At 42.4% G+C, this 26095-nt stretch overlaps 1 protein-coding gene across 1 annotated transcript in view; it reads right to left on the bottom strand.

The window, feature by feature from the left end:
• Positions 1–220: 220 nt before the first annotated feature.
• The window catches only part of LOC119545264 (phospholipid-transporting ATPase FetA-like), an 80178-nt gene continuing 54303 nt past the window's right edge, over positions 221–26095 (bottom strand). Inside the window, exons 16-26 of the mRNA XM_037850783.1 lie at positions 18737–18901; positions 16684–16795; positions 15690–15795; positions 15166–15313; positions 14424–14607; positions 12772–12995; positions 3399–3482; positions 1811–2056; positions 1524–1662; positions 587–717; positions 221–489 (exon numbers count right to left, since the gene is read on the bottom strand). Coding sequence (XP_037706711.1) covers positions 292–489; positions 587–717; positions 1524–1662; positions 1811–2056; positions 3399–3482; positions 12772–12995; positions 14424–14607; positions 15166–15313; positions 15690–15795; positions 16684–16795; positions 18737–18901 — 1737 coding nt within the window. The 3' untranslated portion in view covers positions 221–291. The remainder of the gene's footprint in view (positions 490–586; positions 718–1523; positions 1663–1810; positions 2057–3398; positions 3483–12771; positions 12996–14423; positions 14608–15165; positions 15314–15689; positions 15796–16683; positions 16796–18736; positions 18902–26095) is intronic.

The raw sequence follows: 26095 nt of genomic DNA, 5'->3' as shown, positions 1-26095 counted from the left end.
CACATTTGCTTATCTGGATTAAAACTGGGAAGGGTTAGTAAAAGAGAGGCTTGAGGTTGCTTTTCTCTTGAAATGCTGCAATTCTGGCAGATATCTGGGGGTTCTTTCCTTACTTTTCCTTTCCTTACCTGGGCATAGCTTTCTGGGGAATAAAGAGGCTGAGACCCTGTAGTGAGAGTGAAGGAACAGGCTTATGCTGATTTCCCAGGAATTCTAATCCCTCTTACTAAATTGTATGAATATGAGGGAGGCTGAGCAAAACTGACTCCTTTGGGATTTCCCTAAGGGTCTCTAGTTTTTAAAGGAATAGCTGTTTTTAAAGACAAACAGCGACTTGGACTTCAAGGTCTTGCCAGAGGTGATGAAGGCCCCAAAGCCCTGCTGGTGGGAGAACGCATAGGCAGAACGATGAAAGCCTGTGTGTTTCGGTTTGGACCGGGCTGGGGGTCTCAGTGGACTTCTCATGCAATCGTGAATTCTCTTAAGAACCTACAGCCAGAGCATGGGAGAACAGGGTTTTTATCTACAGAGGCAAAGGCAAAGAAGATCATGAATCTGAATCTGGGTAGTTCCCTGTTCCACTTACCTTGTCCACGCTGGTGGGCCAGAGTAGTGGTTTGAGAAATTGGTACCCAATCACAGGTAACACACAGAGGACCACGCTGAGGGCAACACTCAGCCACACGTGTGGCTGGTTCAGAGTGTTCCTTGCCATACCTGTAAACAATCAGCCAGGAAGAGAAAGGCTCCAACAGAGCCTGGGAGAAGGGGTAGGGCCAGGGGTAGGAGGTGGCAGCCAGAACTTAGATACCTCTCCCATTCAAAGAAGGAAGTTATTGATTCAGAGATAGAGTAGTCTCCTGAGAAATAATATAAATGCAAAAGAATCCCAGTTGGGTCCTTTGTGCAGCCAAAGTCACTATGCATTCAAATGCCTTTGTCTCCATTTAAAGGCAGCTAGGGTGGTGGGGGTAGATTTTATGGGGGAAATCTAGAGCATTAGCCTGGGCACAAAAATGGAATGGAGGGTTTTGGAGGAGAAAAACAAGTTAGCGGCCTGACAAGAGGTGGGAGCCAGCTACATCTACATCTCTACTGTCTGCATTTTGTCCTTATCAGAATGGAGATGGGAGAGAGAGAAATTAATACGGAGACAATAAGGCAGCATGCTACAGTTTAAAGGACACTGGGCTGGGAGTAGGAGACCTAGGTTTGAAACGTCTAATTTAAAAAATTCTATCTCCAGTCTCTAAAATGATGCTATTAATTCTTGTCCTGCGTACCTCATAGGATGTTCGTAAGGATCAAATTAGATAAGAAATTTGAAAATATCTTGAAAACTCTAATAAGGTAAAATATTTCCCCTAGCTAGATTTTGAGTCTTTTTAGGGCAGAGGCCATGTCTTTATTCATATCTCTATTCACAGAGCCTAGCATATAGTAATAGCTACTCAGTAAATATTTATTAAAAAAATACACTTAGTTCAACCTCACCCCCTACCTGCCACTGGGCAGGGCCTTACCTAGGAATTGGAAGGTGTTGGGGAATATTAGGCACAGGTCATCACTGCACAGGAAGAATAAGATGCAAAAGTAGAAACCCAGGCTACCCCAGATGAAGAAGTGGCTTATGATCGTCCAGTAGGTTGTCTCCAGGGCAATCTGAAAAGCACCCTCTTATGTGCAGTACTCTATATCCTGGAACCTAACAGCCCCCTCCCTTATCCTCCCCCTAATGGAGGATACCCCCTTCCCACCCTCTCTCCTTCCCTCCCTCCCAACCCAATCCTCCTACCCCCACTCGCCACACCTGTATTGTGACTACCCAGAGCAAGGACGTCTGCACCATCAGAGAGAAGGACTGGTAGTCAGAGATTTCCTTTCCATCGTTGCGCACTGAGTCATAAACGGTCCCCATGGGGATGAAGAACAGCACGAGGGAACTATAGATCCCATGCATTAAACACTTCACAAATTCCTTCTTGTTGAAATAGAGGTTGTGCTGGCCTGGTTCATACAGCTCTGGGAAATGTAGGCTCCATGTTTCATTCACATCCTGGAAGTACCAGAGGGAAGGAGGAAGGCTCAGAGTCTCTCCATAGGAGGTCCCATCTCCACCAGAGTAGAGGTTTCTCCTCTCACTGAGTCCTAGAGTTGTCTGCTGCCAGGTTGCCTGGAACCCTCCTCATGGATTACTTGAGAAGTAGAACCAGAGAACAGAACAGTGACTTCCTGAAGTTCTACTCTCTAGGCAAGGATCTAGGAGGTAGAAGAAAACTAGGAGAAGATCAGGATGATGGGAAGGACTTGGAGGCAGTTGGGATTGGGGAGTAAAGTAAGAAAGGGGACAATTAGGATTAGGGGTAGCTGGAAAGGAGATCTGGAGCTTGGGTTGGGGGAGGCAGCTGGGTCATGTTTCCCTAAGTTTAGATGTTCCTTAAGTTGAATATTATTTTGTGTCAACAGCCAGTTGCCTGGGGGTGGGAGGCACAAATTAGTCCCATGGAGATGTCTATGTTCTGTGATTCTGCCCCCATTCCTATAGCTAATGGTGAACTCAGATGGGAGGATTTTCTATGTGGATGATGTTGGATCATCTTCAACTCCTAAGTCTGAAACTTTGGATAACAAAGCTTGGGACTTGGCTTCAGAGGTTATGAATCCCTAGGATTAGACTGTCAAAGCTGGTTGAGTGATACAACCACTTTGTCTTGCTCTGAGGCTGGCAGCTACTTCATATAGAATTTCTTTCAGAACCACAACCCTGATGGAGATTGGGAACCCTGATCCCATGATGTCCTCCTTCAACTACCTTATTCCTCTTTGTAGGCCCCTTTTCTACTCTATTACCCAGGTAAGGGTAGAAGAGAAGGGGGAGTTAGGGCACCAGGACCCTCAATACCAAGGGAGAATTTCTGAAAGGGACATAGGTATCCATTATGACTCATGGTATCATACCCATACTCCCATCCTTGACCTTCAGGACCCCTCAGCTAGGTATTCCTGCACTGGCTTATATCCTCATTATCTTTGTATTGGCCTCTCCTTCCTTGAAGTCTCTTGCTTTACTCAGTTCATCCCCAATAACTCTGATCTTTCACTACTTTTTTACACATTTGATTTCCCACACAGCACAATTTGCATATTTCTCTCTACAAGGATAAAATTGAGACAGGAAAACTTGGATTTCTAAAACTGATTATTCTCTGTGGAGAAGTATTCTTTACATTACCCCATTATACTCATCTAGGTGATGAGCTCCCTTCCCTGCTCTAGATATTATTCTGTTTACTCTTGACTTTGTGGAGCTCAGCTCTTGTTTTTCTCCCCACTCTTGGGACTACTCCTCAAGGCCCAGGGGCTTCAGCTGTGGCTTAGAGGCTAGCCCCTGGTCTTACCTGATCAAACAGACTCAAACCCAGGACAGGAAGAGAGGTGTAGACCAGATTGTAGAAGGTGATGAACCAGTAATCATAAACTGTCTGGAAGGACACCAAGGAAATTTTTTACACACCCCACCCCCCTAATTTCCCAAACCCCAGCTCCACCTCCCAGACCCAAGACAGGCCCCTCCCCCCACTCCACCACCACCACCACCATCACCACCACACTAACTTAGAGCAGGATTTGGATTTCAGAAATCTAAGAAGGTTGACTTCCAGTCTATTTGGTCTTCCTCTATAATGCTGCCTGGCCCTGGATCCCAGGATGGGGCAAGGCCAAACTCAAACTTTCAGGACTGATCTGGACCACCCCTACCTTGACCTGCACTGCCCTTTCCTGCATAGAAAGGACCCAGAATGACTGCTAGGGAATGCTGACTATACCCCTGCACTCCCAGGCGTGTAAGCCTCTGGGCTCTTTTCTCTATCTGCTTGATGGCATACAGTGGTTTCTGTAGCACTGGACATCTCTTTTTTTTTTTTTTTTTTTTTTAAGCCTATTAACATTTTTATTCTTTGATAATCTTCCTGGGAATAAAGACACTTTATTTCCAAAAACTTCTGTGCTTTTGCTCAAATTCTTATTGGTTTACCCTTATTATTATTATTATTATTATTATTATTATTATTATTTTAAATTTTATTTTGAAATAAATTCAAAGTTATAGGAACGGTTGCAAAAACAATACAAACCCCATACACTGAACTCCAGCATGCCCTGACCCCCCTCCCCCGATACCCCAATCCACCAACTTTAACATGCACTGGACATCTCTTAACAGTGGCAAGGGGGATAGACCTAGTGACCCTTCCCCAGCTAGCTGCTCTGACCTGAGGCCTAGAGAGGGCCCCTTTCCTTACTAGCCACAAGAGGTCAGCAGCAACACATACATGCACACACACAGCCTTCCCCGCCCTCCCACAAACCAGACTGGATTCTCAAGGTGCTTTCTACTACTACTGTGGGAGAGATTTCATTTTCAAATGTGGAATTAATTAATCAGAGTAAGAATTGTATGTGGGGACAGTGAGAGTGGGAATGGAAAAGTAAAAGGAAGCTATGGTTCCAAATATAGCTACAGGTGAACACCATAACCAGCCCATATGTCATTTTTTTTTATCTTCATTTTATTGAGATATATTCACATACCACGCAGTCATACAAAACAAATCGTACATTCGATTGTTCACAGTACCATTACATAGTTGTACATTCATCACCTAAATCAATCCCTGACACCTTCATTAGCACACACACAAAAATAATAAGAATAATAATTAAAGTGAAAGAGCAATTGAAGTAAAAAAGAACACTGGGTACCTTTGTCTGTTTGTTTGTTTGTTTCCTTCCCCTATTTTTCTACTCATCCATCCATAAACTAGACAAAGTGGAGTGTGGTCCTTATGGTTTTCCCAATCCCATTGTCACCCCTCATAAGCTACATGTTTATACAATTGTCTTCGAGATTCATGGGTTCTGGGTTGTAGTTTGATAGTTTCAGGTATCCACCACCAGCTACCCCAATTCTTTAGAACCTAAAGAGGGTTGTCTAAATTGTGCATAAGAGTGCCCACCAGAGTGACCTCTTGGCTCCTTTTGGAATCTCTCTGCTACTGAAGCTTATTTCATTTCCTTTCACATCCCTCTTTTGGTCAAGAAGATGTTCTCCGTCCCACGATGCCAGCTCTACATTCCTCCCCGGGAGTCATATTCCACGTTGCCAGGGAGATTCACTCCCCTGGGTGTCTGATCCCACGTAGAGGGGAGGGCAGTGATTTCACCTTTCAAGTTGGCTTAGCCAGAGAGAGAGGGCTACATCTGAGCAACAAAGAGGCATTCGGGAGGCTCTTAGGCACAACCATAGGGAGGCCTAGCCTCTCCTTTGCAGCAACCGTCTTCCCAAGGGTAAAACCTATGGTAGAGGGCTCAACCCATCAAACCACCAGTTCCCTATGTCTGTGGTCATGTTAGCAACCATTGAGGTGGGGTAGGCCAATACCCCTGCATTCTCCACAGGCTCCTCAAGGGGGCACTACATATTTTTTTCCTTGTTTTTTCCTTGTTTTTTTTTAAACCTTTTTTTCCTTTTTAAATCAACTGTATGGAAAAAAAAAAAATTAAAAAAAAAAAAGAAAGAAAAACATACAATAAATGAACATTTCAAAGAGACCGTAACAAGGGAGTAAGAAAAAGACAACTAACCTAAGATAACTGCTTTACTTCCAACCTGTTCCTACTTTACCCCAAGAATGTTACATAATATAGCAACATTTCTGTGAACTTGCTCCTACTATATCCATCAGAAATTAACAGACCATAGTCATTCCTGGGCATCCCCAGAATGTTAAATAGCATATCTGTTCTTCTTGGATTACTGTTCCCCCTTCCTTAATTGCTCTCTGTTGCTAGTTCCCCTACATTCTACATTATAAACCATTCGTTTTACATTTTTCAAAGTTCACATTAGTGGTAGCATATAATATTTCTCTTTCTGTGCCTGGCTTATTTCGCTCAGCATTATGTCTTCAAGGTTCATCCATGTCGTCATATGTTTCACGAGGTCGTTCCTTCTTACTGCCGTGTAGTATTCCATCGTGTGTATATACATTTTATTTATCCACTCATCTGTTGAAGGACATTTGGGTTGTTTCCATCTCTTGGCAATTGTGAATAATGCTGCTATGAACATTGGCGTGCAGATATCTGTTCGTGTCACTGCTTTCCGATCTTCCGGGTATATACCGAGAAGTGCAATCGCTGGATCGAATGGTAACTCTATTTCTAGTTTTCTAAGGAACTGCCAGACTGACTTCCAGAGTGGCTGAACCATTATACAGTCCCACCAACAATGAATAAGAGTTCCAATTTCTCCACATCCCCTCCAGCATTTGTAGTTTCCTGTTTGTTTAATGGCAGCCACTCTAATAGGTGTTAGATGGTATCTCATTGTGGTCTTAATTTGCATCTCTCTAATAGCTAGTGAAGCTGAACATTTTTTCATGTGTTTCTTGGCCATTTGTATTTCCTCTTCAGAGAACTGTCTTTTCATGTCCTTTGCCCATTTTATAATTGGGCTGTCTGTACTATTGTCATTGAGTTGTAGGATTTCTTTATATATGCAAGATATCAGTCTTTTGTCAGATACATGGTTTCCAAAAATTTTTTCCCATTGAGTTGGCTGCCTCTTTACCTTTTTGAGAAATTCCTTTGAGGTGCAGAAACTTCTAAGCTTGAGGAGTTCCCATTTATCTATTTTTTCTTTTGTTGCTTGTGCTTTGGGTGTAAAGTCTAGGAAGTGGCCGCCTAATACAAGGTCTTGAAGATGTTTTCCTACATTATCTTCTAGGAGTTTTATGGTACTTTCTTTTACATTGAGATCTTTGGTCCATTTTGAGTTAATTTTTGTGTAGGGTGTGAGGTAGGGGTCCTCTTTCATTCTTTTGGATATGGATATCCAACTCTCCCAGCCCCATTTGTTGAATAGACCATTATGACTCAGTTCAGTGACTTTGGGGGCCTTATCAAAGACCAGTCGGCCATAGATCTGAGGGTCTATCTCTGAATTCTCAATTCGATTCCATTGATCTATATGTCTATCTTTGTGCCAGTACCATGCTGTTTTGACAACTGTGGCTTTATAATAAGCTTCAAAGTCAGGGAGTGTAAGTCCTCCCACTTCGTTTTTCTTTTTTAGAGTGTCTTTAGCAATTCGAGGCATCTTCCCTTTCCAAATAAATTTGATAACTAGCTTTTCCAAGTCTGCAAAGTAGGTTGTTGGAATTTTGATTGGGATTGCATTGAATCTGTAGATGAGTTTGGGTAGAATTGACATCTTAATGACATTTAGTCTTCCTATCCATGAACATGGAATATTTTTCCATCTTTTAAGGTCCCCTTCTATTTCTTTTAGTAGAGTTATGTAGTTTTCTTTGTATAGGTCTTTTACATCTTTGGTTAAGTTTATTCCTAGGTACTTGATTTTTTTAGTTGCTATTGAAAATGGTATCTTTTTCTTGAGTGTCTCTTCAGTTTGTTCATTTTTAGCATATAGAAACATTACTGACTTATGTGCATTAACCTTGTATCCCGCTACTTTGCTAAATTTGTTTATTAGCTCTAGTAGCTGTATCGTCGATTTTTCAGGGTTTTCCAGAAATAAGATCATATCATCTGCAAACAATGACAGTTTTACTTCTTCTTTCCAATTTGGATGCCTTTTATTTCTTTGTCTTGCCGGATTGCCCTGGCTAGCACTTCCAGCACAATGTTGAATAACAGTGGTGACAGCGGGCATCCTTGTCTTGTTCCTGATCTTAGAGGGAAGGCTTTCAGTCTCTCACCATTGAGTACTATGCTGGCTGTGGGTTTTTCATATATGCTCTTTATCATGTTGAGGAAGTTTCCTTCAATTCCTACCTTTTGAAGTGTTTTTATCAAAAAGGGATGTTGGATTTTGTCAAATGCTTTTTCAGCATCTATTGAGATGATCAATTGATTTTTCCCTTTTGACTTGTTAATGTGTTGTAATACATTGATTTTCTTATGTTGAACCATCCTTGCATGCCTGGAATGAACCCCACTTGGTCATGGTGTATGATTTTTTTAATGTGTCTTTGGATTCGATTTGCAAGTATTTTGTTGAGGATTTTTGCATCTATATTCATTAGGGAGATTGGCTGGTAGTTTTCCTTTTTTGTAGCATCTTTGCCTGGTTTTGGTATTAGATTGATGTTAGCTTCATAAAATGAGTTAGGTAGTGTTCCATTTTCTTCAATGTTTTGAAAGAGTTTGAGTAAGATTGGTGTCAGTTCTTTCTGGAAAGTTTGGTAGAATTCCCCTGTGAAGCCATCTGGCCCTGGGCATTTATTTGTGGGAAGATTTTTGATGACTGATTGGATCTCTTTGCTTGTGATGGGCTGGTTGAGGTCTTCTATTTCTTCTCTTGTCAGTCTAGGTTGTTCATATGTTTCCAGGAAATTGTCCATTTCCTCTACATTATCCAGTTTGTTGCCATACAGTTGTTCATAGTATCCTCTTATAATTTTTTTAATTTCTTCAGGATCTGCAGTTATGTCACCTTTTTCATTCATTATTTTGTTTATATGGGTCTTCTCTCTTTTTGATTTTGTCAGTCTAGCTAGGGGCTTGTCAATCTTGTTGATCTTCTCAAAGAACCAACTTCTGGTGATATTTATCCTCGCTATTGTTTTTTTGTTCTCTATGTCATTTATTTCTGCTTTAATCCTTGTTATTTCTTTTCTTCTACTTGGTTTAGGATTCGTTTGCTGTTCATTTTCCAGGTTCTTCAGTTGATCCATTAGTTCTTTGATTTTGGCTCTTTCTTCCTTTTTAATATATGCGTTTAGTGCTATAAATTTCCCCCTTAGCACTGCTTTTGCTGCATCCCATAGGTTTTGGTATGCTGTGTTCTCATTTTCATTCATCTCTATATATTTAGCAATTTCTCTTGCTATTTCTTCGTTAACCCACTGATTGTTTAGGAGTGTGTTGTTTAACCTCCAGGTATTTGTGAATTTTCTAAGTCTCTGATGGTTATTGACTTCTAATTGTATTCCATTGTGGTCAGAGAATGTGCTTTGAATAATTTCAATCTTTTTAAATCTACTGAGGCTTGTTTTATGTCCCAGCATATGATCTATTCTGGAGAAAGTTCCATGAGCACTAGAAAAGTATGTGTATGCTGGTGATTTGGGATGTAATGTCCTGTATATGTCTGTTAAATCTAATTCATTTATCAGATTGTTTAGGTTTTCAATTTCCTTATTGGTCTTCTGTCTGGTTGATCTATCTATAGGAGAGAGTGATGTGTTGAAGTCTCCCACAATTATTGTGGAAACATCAATTGCTTCCTTTAGTTTTGCCAGTGTTTCTCTCATGTATTTTGTGGCACCTTGATTGGGTGCATAGACATTTACGATTGTTATTTCTTCTTGTTGAATTGCCCCTTTTATTAGTATGTAGTGGCCTTCTTTGTCTCTCAAAACATCCCTGCATTTAAAGTCTATTTTATCTGAGATTAATATTGCTACAGCTGCTTTCTTTTGGCTGTAGCTTGCATGAAATATTTTTTTCCATCCTTTCACTTTCAATTTCTTTGTGTCCCTGTGTCTAAGATGAGTCTCTTGTATGCAACATATTGATGGTTCATTTTTTTTGATCCATTCTGTGAATCTATATCTTTTAATTGGGGAGTTTAATCCATTTACATTCAACGTTATAACCGTGAAAGCATTTCTTGAATCAGCCATCTTATCCTTTGGTTTATGTTTGTCATATATATTTTTCCCCTCTCTATATTAATATCCTTTATTGTACCCATACCAGATCTCTTTAGTACTGAACCTTTCTCCAAGTCTCTCTGTCCTGTCTTTGTTTCTCTGTCTGTAGGGCTCCCTTTAGTATCTCCAGTAGGGCAGGTCTCTTGTTAGCAAATTCTCTCAGCATTTGTTTGTCTGTGAAAAATTTAAGCTCTCCCTCAAATTTGAAGGAGAGCTTTGCTGGATAAAGTATTCTTGGCTGGAAATTTTTCTCACTCAGAATTTTAAATATATCGTGCCACTGCCTTCTCGCCTCCATGGTGGCTGCTGAGTAGTCACTACTTAGTCTTATGCTGTTTCCTTTGTATGTGGTGAATTGCTTTTCTCTTGCTGCTTTCAGAACTTGCTCCTTCTCTTCCGTGTTTGACAGTGCGATCAGAATATGTCTCGGAGTGGGTTTATTTGGATTTATTCTATTTGGAGTTCGCTGGGCATTTATGATTTGTGTATTTATGTTGTTTAGAAGATTTGGGAAGTTTTCCCCAACAATTTCTTTGAATACTCTTCCTAGACCTTAACCCTTTTCTTCCCCTTCTGGAACACCAATGAGTCTTATGTTAGGACGTTTTATATTATCTATCATATCCCTGAGGTCCGTTTTGATTTTTTCAATTTTTTTCCCCATTCTTTCTTTTATGCTTTCATTTTCCATTCTGTCATCTTCCAGGTCACTGATTCATTGTTCAGCTTCCTCCAGTCTTGTACTATGAGTGTCCAGAATCTTTTTAATTTGGTTAACATTTTCTTTAATTTCCATAAGATCGTCTATTTTTTTATTTAGTCTTGAAATGTCTTCTTTATGCTCTTCTAGGGTCTTCTTGATATCCTTTGTATCCCGTACTATGGTCTCATTGTTCATCTTTAGTTCTTTGAGTAGCTGCTCTAGGTGCTGTGTCTCTTCTGGTCTTTTGATTTGGGTGCTTGGGCTTGAGTTATCCATATCATCTGGTTTTTTCATATGCTTTATAATTTTCTGTTGTTTTTGGCCTCTTGGCATTTGCTGAACTTCATAGGGTTCTTTTAGGATGTGTAGACCAATTGAAGTCCTTATCTCTAATTTATCAGTTCTACAGCTTCGTGGAGTACACTTTCTCTAACTAACCAGCAGGTGGCGTCCACGAGCCACCTGTTCTCCACAAGCCAGTTCTCCCCTGCTGTGCTTTTGTGGTGAGTGGGGGAGTGAGTCTTGTGGGGTCCAATTGGTGTACCAAGCTTGCGTGTGTAGTTGGTGTTGCCTGCCCTGTATATGGGGCGTGTTTCTGGGCAGTCAGGGAGCGGGGGTGGCTCTAACAATCAAATCTCCCTGGTGATCCTGGAGTTTTAAAGCTGCTGCAATAGTCTAATCCTTCAGTTCAGTCCTGCCACAGTTTGTCTCTGCCACTGACCCACAAGTCCTTGGTATTGGCATATGGCTCCTGAGACTTGCAAGTGGGTCCCTCTTCCAGGCCGTGCACCCCCTGGTCCTCTGTTGAGGGATCACTGTGCTATGTCACAGGTGAGTGCCGTCCCCCCAGGGCGGTTCTGGGCTGCTGGGCTGTGTAGGGAGGCTCCCAGTCTGCTGAAATGATGGCTGAATGGGGCTTTGTTAATTCACACTGCTCCACCTTCCCATCTCTGGGACAATCAGCTGAGGTTGCAGGGAAGGCTAATGTCCACACCCAGTTTTGTGGAGTGTGCCTGTTATTTGAAGCACTTCCGTCACACTGGGTTGTCTGGGGCAGCTCTGGGCTATGGGGCTGTCGATGGGCAGGAGTGTTTCCTGTCCACCAGGATGATGGCTGTGAGCGGACACCCCCCTTTTCTTGGGAAGTTGTGGTGTTTAGTGAATTTTCTCCACCACTGGATTATTGCGTTTTGTCTCAGAGCTCTCTTAGTTCTGCTCTTGTCTTGACCTGCCCAAATTGCAAGTCTTTGAAGCTTTCTGTATTGGGCTTCTTAGAGTAATTGTTTTAGAAAAAGAAAAAAGGATTAAAAGAAAAAAAAAAGGAAAAAAAAAAAAGGGCCCTCCTCAGAGATCTAATGGGTTATTGAAATGCTAAGAGACGATGCAATTAGGGCCATTAAGGAAAGGTCCACAGGGCAGAGAGATCAGCTTTTCTTCGGGATTTGCATATGAGCCTGAGGGCCTGAGCTCTTCCCTTCCCCTTTCTATGTTCACCAGAACTCCAAAAATCCTCCGCTTTTATTTTGGAGTTTTTCGTGCTGTTTTTTTCTATGTCTGTCTCCTCTCTGCTGGGCTGGCTGCTGTCAGATTCTTTGTTGTCTGGTCTCAGTCTATCTATGGTTGGAGTTTGGATCAGTAGAATGAATTTCCGATAAGGGCTGCCACTGCAGTTCTCCCTTCTCCTTCCCAGAGCTGACAGCCCCTCCTCCCACGGGACAGAACCTGGCAGGGAGGGGCGCGGGTCCCCTGGCCACAAAAACTTAAGATTTCGCTGATCTCAGCAATTCCACATTTTCATGCGTGTTGTATGAAGTATGCCCAAAGTCAGATTGCTCTGTGGTGTCCAGTCCACGCAGTTCCTGGCTTTCTACCTACTTTCCTGGAGGAGTAACTAAAACATACAGCTCACCAGTCCGCCATCTTGCCCCGCCTCCCGCCCATCTGTCATTATTACTTAGAGGCTCCTTGAGGCTTAGCCTTTTCCATAAAGATTACTCTGGATGCTAAGAAAACTCCCAGATCCAGGAATTTTCAATTCAATTACATATGTTTGGAAACTCTAGGTCTCAATGTCAGGAAAAAAAATAGCTTATGGGAAAGTACTGAAGGTAGGGGTCAAGGCCAAGTAAGAATCAGGCCAGAAAAGTTAGTGTTTGGAAATCTAAGTCAGTGTAGAGTTGGGAGATAGGATCAGCATGGTGACAGGAGCTTTATGGATGGATGGCAGCACATCATACATTGGTCTTTAGAGAGAAAAGGGATTTGAGTTGGCTGAAGTGAGGGGTGACAGTTGATCAGAGAGAGGACTGCCACCTGACCTCCTACCTGTGCAGAGAATCCACTGAAGAAGGCATACCAGAAGTGCACCAGGGTGAAGGCAAAGTTTTTGTAAAAGAAGTAGCTGAGAAACTTGCACATGCGATTATAGGACCAGCGGCCATGGACCAAGAGCAGATGCTGGAGATAATGGAATTGGGAGAAGGCGTAGTCGCTGCTGAGCATGGCCTGCATCCCCTCCTGGCCACTGATGCCGACCCCAACGTGTGCAGCTGCAATAAAAAACCCCAAAGGTTTCTCAGCCACAGAGCTTGTTTGTTAGCCTTTAAGCCTGGGAAGTGTAAAGAGAAGGCTGAGATCATGTACAAACAAACCCTTTATTTTACAGTTGGAAAATACATGTTAGGTCCAGATCAAAATGGCACTTATTTAATGGGGTCTTTTCTCCTTAGTGGGTTGCCCCTCCCCCACAAGTCAGAAAACAGCTCCTTCATCTGTACTTTGTTTTGGACACTGCCACTCAAGAATGCCTGGCAGGGCCAGGACTAGAGGGCTGTTCTGGATTGTCTTTACCCCTACTGTACTCTACTCATCTGGGCTCTTTCTTACTGTCTGGATGCTGAGATAAAAATTTCTTGTTATCTCTGGAAGCCACTCAAATCAATTAAAGATGCAGAATGGAGGTTAGTCTAACATGATATTTAATTACCCAAATTTATCTAAGGGGCTGAAATCCAACTATTGGGAAGAGTATGTGGTATACATAGTTAGTGAGCAACACATTCTTCAGGAGACCAAGGTGACACTTTCTGGGTAAAGCAGAAAGATGGGAGATAAGATTGAAGTTCCTAAACATTTCAAATAGACTGTTGTAGTATAGACCAAATTCACTGATTTTCCCATAAATACCTGTTGCATTGCTCAATGGGATAACTGAAACCTCTAAGAACTTAAAAACTAGAGAAGTTCTAGAAACTGGGAAAGAGAGCTAGAACTCTTCTCAGTATTGAAGTCAAGACTGGAATATCTGCTAGTATTTCCTGTGTGTGTGGAGAGATTGAACTAGAGGATCTCTAGAGTTTGTCTACATTTCACAGAACTGTGAGTTACTGGAGGTTAACATCATTCAGCTTAAATTAAAACCAGGAAATTTCAGCCATTTGCCTCTATTGGTCCAAAGTTCAGTAAGTCATCTGTTCTCCAGCCAGGGGAACCAGGGCAAGCCCTTGGGAACACTGCCTCAGGGAAGAAAAGATCCCCGCATTTTACTTCACAGAGAATTGCCGGGTTGGGCAGCCCAGTCTTCTGCATAATGTTGCTCAGGACTATAGCCTTCAAAAAGGTAACAGACTACAACTCGTGTCTAGGAGTCTTTTCACTGGGCTTTGAAGCCACTTAAGAAAGATAGTATGGTAGACGCACAGCCTGTTCTGTGAATGTATGCATGTATTTTTGTGGGAGCCACGTGTATCTGTGTGTGAACAAGTATAAGTGCATGAATCTGAATGTGTGTGCATGCCTGTGGATATGTACACAAGTGTAAGTGTGAGTGTAGGTGAGCATGAATGTAGCTGCAAAACATTATAAATGTATAATGCAACTGATATGCAGGAGTGTGAGCCAGCACAACACAGTGCCACCCAAATCAGTTTTGCCCATGCAGGAAGGCTAGGGGCTACTGTCCCCCTCCCCTCACATGCCTTTGATCATGCCGACGTCATTGGCCCCATCCCCGATGGCCAGTGTCACCACCTTCTTGTACCTCTTCACCAGCTCTACCACCTGGGCCTTCTGAAGGGGTGTCATCCGGCAGCAGATCACCGCCTTGCACATACATGCGGTTCGTACCAGTTCCAACTCCAGGTTCCCTTCTAGAGCATAGGCCTGCAACACCAGGACAAACCCACTCTTCAGGTTCCCCAAAAAGGCTCTCAGGGCAGGACCTTCCTAGGACCTTCCCCTCCTCTTTGTACTGTCCCATCCTTCATAGGTCAGGCATAGCTGTTCCCAAGGCCCTCCATCCCCGTGAGGTCAACCCCCCAGGCTGGTTCTAAGCATCCTCACGATAACACTCAGCTTCTAAAGGGAAACTGACCTGAGCCCTTCTCTGGGCTCAAATCAGCTGACTGCTATGCAGTCAAGTGACTTCTTGGAAGACCTGGTTCTGTTTGTTTTTCCATTTTCCCTAAGTGATAGACCGTAAACAGTGGTAAAGAATCTGGAGAAGGAAGGAATATGCCCTTGGCTTCTCTTTTCTCATTTTGTCTCCTAGAGAAGCCTGGGGGCAAAGGTGTCTGTAGGCAAGTGCACCTGAAGAGAAGGGAAATAGGGTGGCTCATGGAATAGGGAAGGGGTCTTGTAATTTCCCTGAAGTGGGTTGCACCCAGGAAGAAAGTTACTTGTAAAAAGAGAACAACAGAGTTGTAGCTCTGTGTTGCCCACCAGACTGTAGCCATTGATGATCAAGCCATAGCTGCCATTGGGCACCTCCTCAGGTATTCTGATGGGCTTTTGGGGCTTCATGGTGAAGCATATGTTCACTGGGTCTGTTTCCAGTAGAGACTCGGGTTTCATCTTGTGTCTTGCGGACCTGAAAGCCAAGAGTAGTTGGTTGGAGTTTGACTTGAAGCCCCAGAGCTTAGGAAAGACAACATGTCCCAGAGAGATAGTTGACGAGGTGGGTTTAGGGCCTCTGAAAAGTACCAGGCAGGACCTCAGGCTCGACTGCCCCTGGGACCAGCCACTTCCTTAAGGCCCTGACCATCATCACATGCCACACTTCTCTGACTTCTTTAGACTTAATGCATCTTCACAAAATTCTATCAAATATTTTAGGTTTCTTGTTTTCCCCTACTCCATTTATTTTCTGTTGCTTCTGGTGGTGTGGGGGCCACCGTGGGTGAAGAGATGGGTAGGAAATCTTGGATCCAGTGATTGTTATGACAGCTCTCCCATCTGTACTGTACCTGAGTTCTTGCTGAATTGTCTCATTATCCTTGCCCTCCACGGTGAACACCCCATCCATTTCATTGTCAAGCATGTTACAGGAGTAGGCAATGTTCACGGCAGTCTCTGCAGAGAAAGGGGAACACAGGTCTCACTTTGGCTGGTGGTTATAGGCTGGGACATGATCTTCTCAGTGTACAGGTACACAGACTCTACCAGTGGCCTCAGAGGCCATTTGTCCACAGTTGCCATGGATGCAGCCAAAGTATGTTTTTTATTAGTCAGTGGAGACACTCTTCAAATATCCAAGGTGACTGTCCACTGGATATGGACTTGCAAGTTAGTTTTCAATAATTAGGATCCTTCTGGCTTAGCCTTCTCTGCAAAGCTTTCCCCTACTCTTAATGTAATTCCAGTCTATATCCACTTCTCCAGGCAATCAGGATGTATTTCCTTGAACAGTACTGGCCTCATTTCTATGCAAAATTTTATGGGGGACTGAGACAAGTTTAAGTTGTATTCCTTCTTTTACATCAAGTAAGGCATATTTTGGGGAGCTTTAGGATGCAATGTATTTCAGGAAGCTTGATGATTGTATGTAGGCCAGTGGAAATTAATAAGGGCAAGATAAATTCAAAAATTTTTGCAGAAGTACAGCCAAGAGGGGACAAAGGCTGATCTGGGATGATGGCATAGTCATGAGGACTTTCAGAATTGGTGGGATGTGGTGAGAGAATGAATCCTTGGGACAACAGGGAGGGTGTAGTCAAAGACAACTTGAAAGTTTTTAGTTTGTTAGTTCCCAGATGAGAGGATTCGTGTCTTATTGATTCTTCTCTGTGCCCCTGCCCCTAATACCTAACAGAGCATTTAGCATAATGTGCCCAGAAATTTATATATAAGACTAGGAATGAAAATGTCCTGTAATGACTTGTCAGCCTGAATAACAAGGTATTTGTCAAGAAATGGCTAAGGTGGACAATGAAGAGAATCAGGCTAGGAGCACCACTTTACCTTGCTTATCTCCAGTTAAAACCCACACTTTAATTTTGGCTTTGCTCAGGGTGATGATTGTCTCAGGAACTCCATCCTGCAGCTTGTCTTCTATGGCAGTGGCCCCTAACAGCTTTGAACAGACATATCAGATGAGTGAGGAAATGGAAACGAGTCATAGCATTTAGTGCTACCCAGCAACTGAACTGACATGTCAGCTGGCTCTGTCCTAGCATGAGGACTACATTCTGCCTCTCAACACACACAGCTTTTCAACTATACCCTGAAATCAAATTTGGAAACACAGACTATTAGGGATCAGGGAAGGGAAGGGAGTTGCCCAAGTCAGACACGAAGCTATGTGCCGCTTCTAAACCCTAAGTCTCTGTTTCTTGGCACACCTTCACTTCAATGCCTCCTCACTCCATAGCACACTTCCTGGGCTTTGGTCTCCAAAGTGGTATGTCCCAGACAAGGGATTCCCATATTCCACTCTAATTTTTCCTTCAACCCTAAAAGGGCTTGGGTGAACTTCATTCATTTATACTCACTGGGGTGCTCTAAGGTTTTCAAGGCCGTTTCCCACACTAGATTAAAAGCTTCTAGGTCCAACAGCATGCCTTCTCTATAGTACTCCAACAGTGCCAACCACAGGGGTGGGCACTAGCACTGACAGATTGACAGATGGAAAAACTAGTGACTGATTTGGGCTAGACCTCTAGAAGGACAGTCTAGAAATACTACAGAGAGCTAACTATGGGAGGAGATTTTTGACCTTTGGGGTCTCTGAAGTTTCCCATTTGGTATCAGTAATTTCTCTCTTATGGCAGAGATAGCCTGGATCACTTTGGTAAAAAACTTTGGAGCCATCCTTAACATCTCTTTCTCTCAGACTCTGTAATCCAACCCAACAGCAAATTCTGTTGGTTCTACGATTAAAAATACAGACTATGACCATGCCTCAGCACTTCCACTAATCCTACCTGATACAAGCCATTACCATCTGTCACCTGGATGTTTGAAGTTACCTTGTAATTGGTTTCCCGGGGTCTGCCTTTGCTTCCCTACAGTATGTAATCTCAACACAGCAGCCAGAGTGATAATTTTAAAGGCTATCACGACACATCACTGTCTAGTTGAACTCTTCAATGATTTCTCATGTCTTTATAAATCCCTATAGTGTCTATGAGGACCCCCCCTACTCCTCTGTCTCATTACCTATTATATTCTCCCTCTTACACACACTGTTCCAACCACACTAGCTGTACTGCTCTTCAACTAACAAGTTAGGCATGGTCTGAGGGCCTTTGCTGTTGCCATTCCTTCTGTCTGGAAAGCTAATCAGTCCCCTCTCCATCCCAATATGAGCTTGACTTGCCACCTCTTCTGGTTTCTTCTCAAATGTTTCTTTCTCAATAAGGACTAACCATCCTATTTAAAATAGCAAGTATGCCTTTGCCATCCCCCAAACACACATGTACACGTTGATACTCCCTATTTATCTTCCTGGCTTGATTTGATTTTTTCCCCATAATACTTTCACTATCTGACATACTATAAAGGTTATTTGTTTATTTCTTTATTGTCTATCCCCTTCCACTAAAATGTAGGATCCATGAGGGTAGGGATTTTTGTCTGTTTTGTCCACTGTTACATGCCCAGGACTTAGAACAGGGCCCAGTACTTAAATATGTTGAATGTGTAACTGAATATTTTTTGTCTTGATTACTCTGTTAATGGGTTTTGGATTATCTAATCTGTGCATTATTCAGATTCTGATTTCTCACAGATTACTTAGCTTCTGGTGAGCAGCTTTGGGACTGCCAGAAAGATAAAAATGACAACCAGTGCATTATTTTTTATTATTTATGGATTTTGAAGATCCAGGATATCCTGAATCATCTTGGATTCAATATCCAGCCTCCCTATCACAAAACTTTGGTGATGCTTTCCTGCCTGTCTCGCCTACCTCTCAGAGAGAGCCTACACCTATCTATCTATTGGAAGCCACTTCAGAGCCCTTGCTGAGTCTGCTGGCTGCCACCCAGTCTATCCCTGGCTTCTTCTCACTAACCTTCAAGTCTTTTTCAACCTCTTGATAGACATGTGATAATTTATCTTCCCGATCCTCCAAAGACAGGTAGGCATCAGAGTGCCTCTTGCTCCAGGACTGGAAGAATGTATCGTCCAGCTCTCGGTAGGCCACCATGAGGGTGCGAAGGCCTTCACTGGCAAAATCCTGGAAGACATGCATGTGTACTGAGTGGGACCGGGCTGAGTTAAGGCTAAGATAGGGGAATGGCAGATGACCCCAGAGTCACTCTCTGTCTACAAAATAAGGATTAATAACTAGTACCCTTGGGCTAGTACCTGCCTAAGCAGAAAGCAACTATTGAGTTTTTTTCAGCAAAATGTCCCAAGGATGGGGCCAGCAGAGTTTGGGGGTAAAGTTGGAGAGTACTTCTGAAAGACAGAAGGGTCTCACTTCTAGCTAGAATTAGGTAATTTGCTGGTTGACACGGGGAAAAATCAAGTCTTCTAAGTTTGTACCCCATAAAATTGGAATAATAATTCACCCTCTACTGAGAGGATAATGACTATTGTATAAGCATGAATGGAATAATAAAGTAAAAAAGAGTTGATATAAAAATAATCAAAGGTGTTATTATTTTTTACAAGGATACATTCATTTTTTTCTCTCTATTTTTTTTATTGAGATTGTTCACATACCATACAATCATCCAAAGACCCAAACTACACAATCAGTTGCCATGGTACCATCATACAGCTGTGCATCCATCACCACAATAAATTTTTTTTCAATTTTTAGAACATTTTCATTACTCCAGAAAAGAAATGAAGACAAAAAAGAAAACTCAAATCCTCCCATACCCTTAACCAGCCCCCCTCCATTACTGACTCATGGTATTGGTATAGTACATTTGCTACTATTGATGAAATACCACTAACTGTAGTACATAGTTTGCAGTAGGCACACTTCTTCCCTATATAACCCTCTGTTCTCGCTTGCTAACGCTGCCTGGATGCAAAACACCAGAAATGGATTGGCTTTTATAAAGGGGGTTTATTTGGTTACACAATTACAGGCTTAAGGCCATAAAGTGTCCAAGGTAATGCATCAACAACTGGGTACCTTCACTGGAGGATGGCTAATGGCGTCCAGAAAACCTCTGTTAGCTGGGAAGGCACGTGGCTGGCGTCTGCTCCAAGTTCTGGTTTCAAAATGGCTTTCTCCCAGGACGTTCCTCTCTAGGCCCCGGCTCCTACTCAAAATGTCACTCTCAGTTGCTCTTGGGGTTTTTGGCCTCTCTTAGCTTCTCTGGAGCAAAAGTCTGCTTTCAACAGCCATCTTCAAAATGTCAGTCTCAGCTCCAGCTAGCTCTGAGCTCCCGTGCGTTCTTCAAAGTGTCCCTCTTGGATATGGCAAGCTTGCTCCTTCTATCTGAGCTTATAATAGTGCCCCAGTAAACCAATCGAGGCCCATGCTGAATGGGTGGGGACACACCTCCATGGAAATTATGCAGTGAAACATCTCGCCCACAGTTGAGTGATCACATCTCCATGGAAACATCCAATCAAAAGTCTCCAACCCAATCAACACCAGTATGTTTCCTGCCCACACAAGACTGCATCAAAGATAATGGCATTTTGGGGGACATAATACATCCAAACCAGCACAACCTCCATTATTAACTTCTAGTTATAGAGTCATACATTTGTTCTAGTTCATGAAAGAGATTTCTAATATTTGTACAGTTAATCATGTACATTGTCCACCATAAGATTCACTGTTTTATACATTCCCATATTTTAACCTCCAACTTTCCTTCTGATGACATACGTGACTCTATGCTTCCCCTTTCCACCACATTCACACACCATTTAACACTGTTAGTTATTATCACAATAACATGCTACTGTCACTTCTGTCCACCTCCAAACACTTAAGTTCAACCTAATTAAGCATTCTCCTCATAATAAGCAACCGTTCTCCATTCTTTAGCCTCATTCTATATCCTGGTAACTTATATTTCATGTCTATGAGTTTACATATTATAATTAGTTCATATCAGTGAGACCATACAATATTTGTCCTTATGTGTCTGACTTATTTCATCACTCCATATAGTGCCCTCAAGTTTTTTCATTAACCCTTTTTTCAAAGACAGTTTTGTTCACACACCATACATTCTGTCCTAAGTAAACAATCAATAGTTCCCTGTATAATCAATTACATATTTATGCATTCACCATCATCACCACCATCTATATAAGGACATCTCCGTTTTTTCCACAAAGAAGGAGAAAGAGTCAAAGAAGGTAGAGAGACAAAAGAAAAAGAAAGAAAGAAAGAAAATGACAGCTAAAATGCAACAAAAAGATAGAATTAAACTAAAGTACAATAAAAGAATTAGACAATGTCACCAATGCCAAGAGTCTCATACCCCTCCCTTATATCCCCCTCTTATAGTCATTTAGCTTTGGTATATTGCCTTTGTTACATTAAAGAAAGCATAATGCAATGTTTCTGTTAACTATAGTTTCTAGTTTGAATTGATTGCATTTTTTCCCCCAGTGCCACCTGTATTAGTTAGCGTTCTCTAGGGAAACAGAATCAACAAGAGATATCTATAAATATAAAATTTTATAAAAGTGTCTCACAAAACTGTGGGTATGCATGAGTCCAAATTCTGTAGGTCAGGAAGCAAACTGGCAACTCCAATGAAGATGTTTGATGAACTGCTCAGGAATGAACTCATAAATTTCGATGAACTCCTCAGGAAATGCTTCACTGGTTAGCCAAAGAAGAAGTGAAGGTCCTCTATCTGTCTCACTTAAAAGTCTTCAACTGATTGGATTAAATCCAGTTGATTGCATTCACTCGTTGTGGAAGACACGCCCCTTGTTGAATGTAATCAGTCACAGCTGCAGCCAACTGACTGATGATTTAATAAACCAGTCTTCTGGTTTATTAGCCAGCCACAAATGTCCTTGCAGTAATGGTTAGGCCAGTGCATGCTTGACCAGACACCTGGGCACCATCACATGGCCAAGTTGACACATGGACCTAACCATCACAGTCCACCCCTTGTCAACTTGGCAGTTATACACATCACCTTAAACCATACTTTATCTCTCAGTAGAGAACAATAATAGACCTATGTTTCACCTAACAATACTGTGCTGTCCTCTGTACAACTGGAAACGTACTAAATCTCTCCAGAATAGGGTGCAACTCCTTGGGTGACATTAACTCTTAAAATTGATTTACTTTAACTTAAATACTGTGAAATGAATAATACAGCTTATGTCATATGATAAGGGGATAATACAGAGAAGAAAACAAAGATATTTACTTTACAGACAAATACAAACATACTCATAATAAAACAAGGAGGAAATAATTCATGCCAGCATTGTCCTTGTTTCTGTAACTGGTCACATGGTCGTAGCTCATATTTATCACTACCTTCTTCCACTACCCATTCCATGTTCCCTTTACCCTCAGCTGGCTGTGGTTCCTTGCCTGGTGGGGTGACCCAAACCTTCATTCCTGAAGTTTCTTGGCCATTGGTAGTCCTGCCTGGATTGGGTTGTTGCAGTTTTCCATTGACTTTAATCACAGGGCATGGTAGTACTAAGAGACGCCCTAGGGGATCTCCTGTATTCCAGGAAAACTCTTCTTTACCTCCATTGTGTAGCTGCAGTGCTATTTCCCCTTGATAGTCAGGATCAATCACCCAAGCCAGTACAGTAATCCCCTTCCTTGCCTGTTGATTCAGAGGCATAAAAGCCCAAAGTGGCCAGGTGGCAGTCTTAACTTCCAGTTCAATGGAATTACTGTTGTGTTTCCTGGTGGAAGCACTCCTCCTTTTGGAACTAAGACTTGTAGACCAGGAGAACTTAAGCTTGCAGGGACAGGAAGCAAAAATTTTCCTAGTGGATCACTAGGAGTGATAGTGAGTGGTGCCACTCCTGTTTCCACCCCTTGATTCCTGGACCCATGAATCCTGGCTATGGGAGAAACAGCACCATAGAGTGGACACTGATTCAGCATACACAGCCTCCTGAAGAACACTGCCCCAGCCCTGCAAGGTATTGTCACCTAGTTGGTGCCATAATTGAGTCTTCAATAGGCCATTCCACTGTTCTATCATCCCAGCCACCTCTGGATGATGGGGAACATGGTAAGATCAGAGAATTCCATGAGCATGTGCTCATTCCCTCACTTCATTTGCTGTGAAGTGGGTCCTTGGTCAGAAGCAATGCTGTGTGGAATATCATGATGGTGGAAAAGGCATTCTGTAAGTCCACAGATAGTAGTTTTGGCAGAAGTATTTCATGCAGAGAAGGCAAAACCATATCTGGAGTATGTGTCTATTCCAGTAAGAACAAATCGCTGCCCCTTCCATGACAGAAGTGTTCCAATGTAATCAACCTGCCACCAGGTAGCAAGCTGATCACCTTGGGGAATGGTGCCATATCGGGGACTGAGTGTGGGTCTCTGCTGCTGGCAGATTGGGCACTCAGCAGTGGCTGTGGCCAGGTCGGCCTTGGTGAGTGGAAGTCTATGTTGCTGAGCCCATGCATAACCTTCATCCCTTCCACCATGACCACTTTGTTCATGAGTCCATTGGACAATGACAGGACTGGCTGGGGAAAGAGGCTGATTGGTGTTCGCCAAATGGGTCATCTTATCCACTCGACAGTTAAAATCTTCCTCTGCTGAAGTCACCCTCTGGTGAGCATTCACATGGGACACAAATATCTTCATGTTTTTTTTCACTCAGAAAGGTCTATCCACATACCTCCTCCCCAGACTTCTTTGTCACCAATTTTGCAATCGTGTTCCTTCCGAGTTCCTGACCATCCAGCCAAACCATTAGCAACAGCCCATAAACCAGTATACAAACACTTCTGGCCAGTTCTCCTTCCAAGTAAAGTGAACAACCAGGTGCACTGGGAGGATTTCCCCTCACCACTGTCCTTCAGGGACATCCCAGAAAGGGGCTGCAGTGCTGCAGCTGTCCACTTTCAAGTGGTGCCTGCATATTGTGCAGAACCATCTGTAAACCAGGCCCGAGTTTTTTCTTCCTCAGTCAACTGATTGTAAGGAACTCCCCAAGATGCCATAGCTGTGCGCTGTGAAAGAGAAGGTAATGTGGCAGGAGTGAGGGCCATGGGCATTTGGGCCACTTCCTCATATAACTTACTTGTGCCTTCAGGACCTGCTCAAGCTATATCTCATATATATCATTTCCATTTTATGATGGAGTGCTGCTGTGCATGCCCAACTTTATGGCTTGCCAAGTCGGACAACACCCAGTTCATGATAGGTAACTCAGGTCTCATGGTAACTTGGTGGCCCATGGTTAAGCATTCTGTCTCTACTAAGGCTCAATAGCAGGTCAAAAGCTGTTTCTCAAGAACCAGTCCCAGTACCAAATTGTATTAGTCAGGGTTTTCTAGGGAAACAGAATCAACAAGAGGTATCTGTAAATATAAGAGTTTATAAAAGTGTCTCACATAACTGTGGGTATGCACAAGTCCAAATTCCATTGGGCAGGCAGCAAACTGGCAACTCCAATGAAGATGTTCAATGAATTCCTCAGTAACAAACTGGCAACTTTGATGACCTTCTAGGAAATGCTTTGCTGGTTAGCTGAAGAAGAAGTGAAGGTCCTCTATCTGTCTCATTTAAAAGTCTTCAACTGATTGGATTAAATCCAGCTGATTGCATTCTCTCCTTGTGAAAGACATGCCCTTCATTGAATGTAATCAGTCACAGCTGCAGCCAGTTGATTGATGATTTAATAGATCAGCCTTCTGGCTTATTAACCAGCCATAAAAGTCCTTGCAGTAACAGTTAGGCCAATGCATGCTTGACCAGACACATGGGCACCATCACATGGCCAAGCTGACACATGATCTATCACACCACCCCATTTTTAACACCTTGCAAGATTGATATTCATTTGTTCTCCCTCATGTAAAAACATATTTGTACATTTTATCACATTTGTTGAGCACTCTAGGTTTCACTGAGTTATACAGTCCCAGTCTTTATCTTTCTTCTTTCCTTCTGGTGTGCCACATGCTCCTAACCTTCCTCTTTCAACCACACTCACAGTCATCTTTGTTCAGTGTACTTACATTGTTTACATCTGTCTGTAGTGCTCCCTTTAGCATTTCCTGTAGAGCAGGTATCTTATTCACAAACTCTCTCACTGTTTGTTAGAGAATATTTAAAACTTTCCCTCATATTTGAAGAACAGTTTTGCCAGATATAGGATTCTTGGTTGGTAGTTTTTCTCTTTCGGTATCTTAAATATATCACATCACTTCCTTCTTGCCTCCATGGTTTCTGCTAAGAAATCCACACATAGTCTTGTGAAGCTTCCTTTGTATGTGATGGATCACTTTTTTCTTGCTGCTTTCAGGATTTTCTCTTTGTCTTTGATGTTTGATAATCTGATTATGAAGTGTCTTGGTGTAGATCTATTCTGTTTGGGGTACACTGTGCTTCTTGGATCTGCAATTTTATGTCTTTCATAAGAGATGGGAAATTCTCATTGATTATTTCCTCTATTATAGCTTCTGCCCCCTTTCCCTCCTCTTCTCCTTCTGGGACACCCATGACATGTACATTCACGTGCTTCATGTTGTCATTCAATTTCCTGAGACGTTGCTCATATTTTTCCATTCTTTTCCCTATCTGTTCTTTAGTTTGTAGGATTTCAGGTGTCTTGTTCTCCAGTTCTTGAGTGTTTTTCTTCTGCCTCTTGAGATCTGCTGTTGTATGACTCCATTGTGTTTTTCATCTCTTGTGTTGTGCCTTTCATTTCCATAGATTCTAGCAGTTTTTTCAAACTTTCGATTTCTACCTTCTATTCACCCAGTGTTTTCTTTATAGCCTTCATGTCTTTTGCCATATCTTCCCTGAACTTGTTGATTTGGTTTTTGAATTGATTTAGCATATTTCTTTGAAAATCTCTGATTATTTCATTAAAGTGAAACAATATCTCAAGTGTATCTTATTTGAGGTGTAAGTTTGTTCCTTTGACTGGACTGTATCTTCATTTTTCCTAGTGTATTTTGTGGTTTTCTGTTGTTCAGATATCTGGTTTCCTTGGTTACTTCAATCAGGTTTTCCCAGACCAGAACAGGTTTAGATTTCAGAATGGGATTATATTCAGCTTCAAGTTTCTCTGAGGTGTATCTTAGAAGAATGACAGACTTTCCTGTGAGGCCTCTAGATGCTGTGCTTTTCCTAACCTGCCCAGCAAGTGGCACCTGTTAGCCTGTTGTTCCTGACTGATGTAAGGAGGTGTGGCCCCCTTAGCTTCTGTTTTTGGTTGTTTTCCCCCAGGCTCTGGGTCTGAGTTCTGAAGGGAAGGCCTGCACTAGAGCT

Source organism: Choloepus didactylus, chromosome 10 (assembly GCF_015220235.1).
Source record: "Choloepus didactylus isolate mChoDid1 chromosome 10, mChoDid1.pri, whole genome shotgun sequence".
In the NCBI taxonomy this organism is placed as follows: Eukaryota; Metazoa; Chordata; class Mammalia; order Pilosa; family Megalonychidae; genus Choloepus; species Choloepus didactylus.
This window is presented reverse-complemented; position numbering and strand designations above follow the sequence as displayed.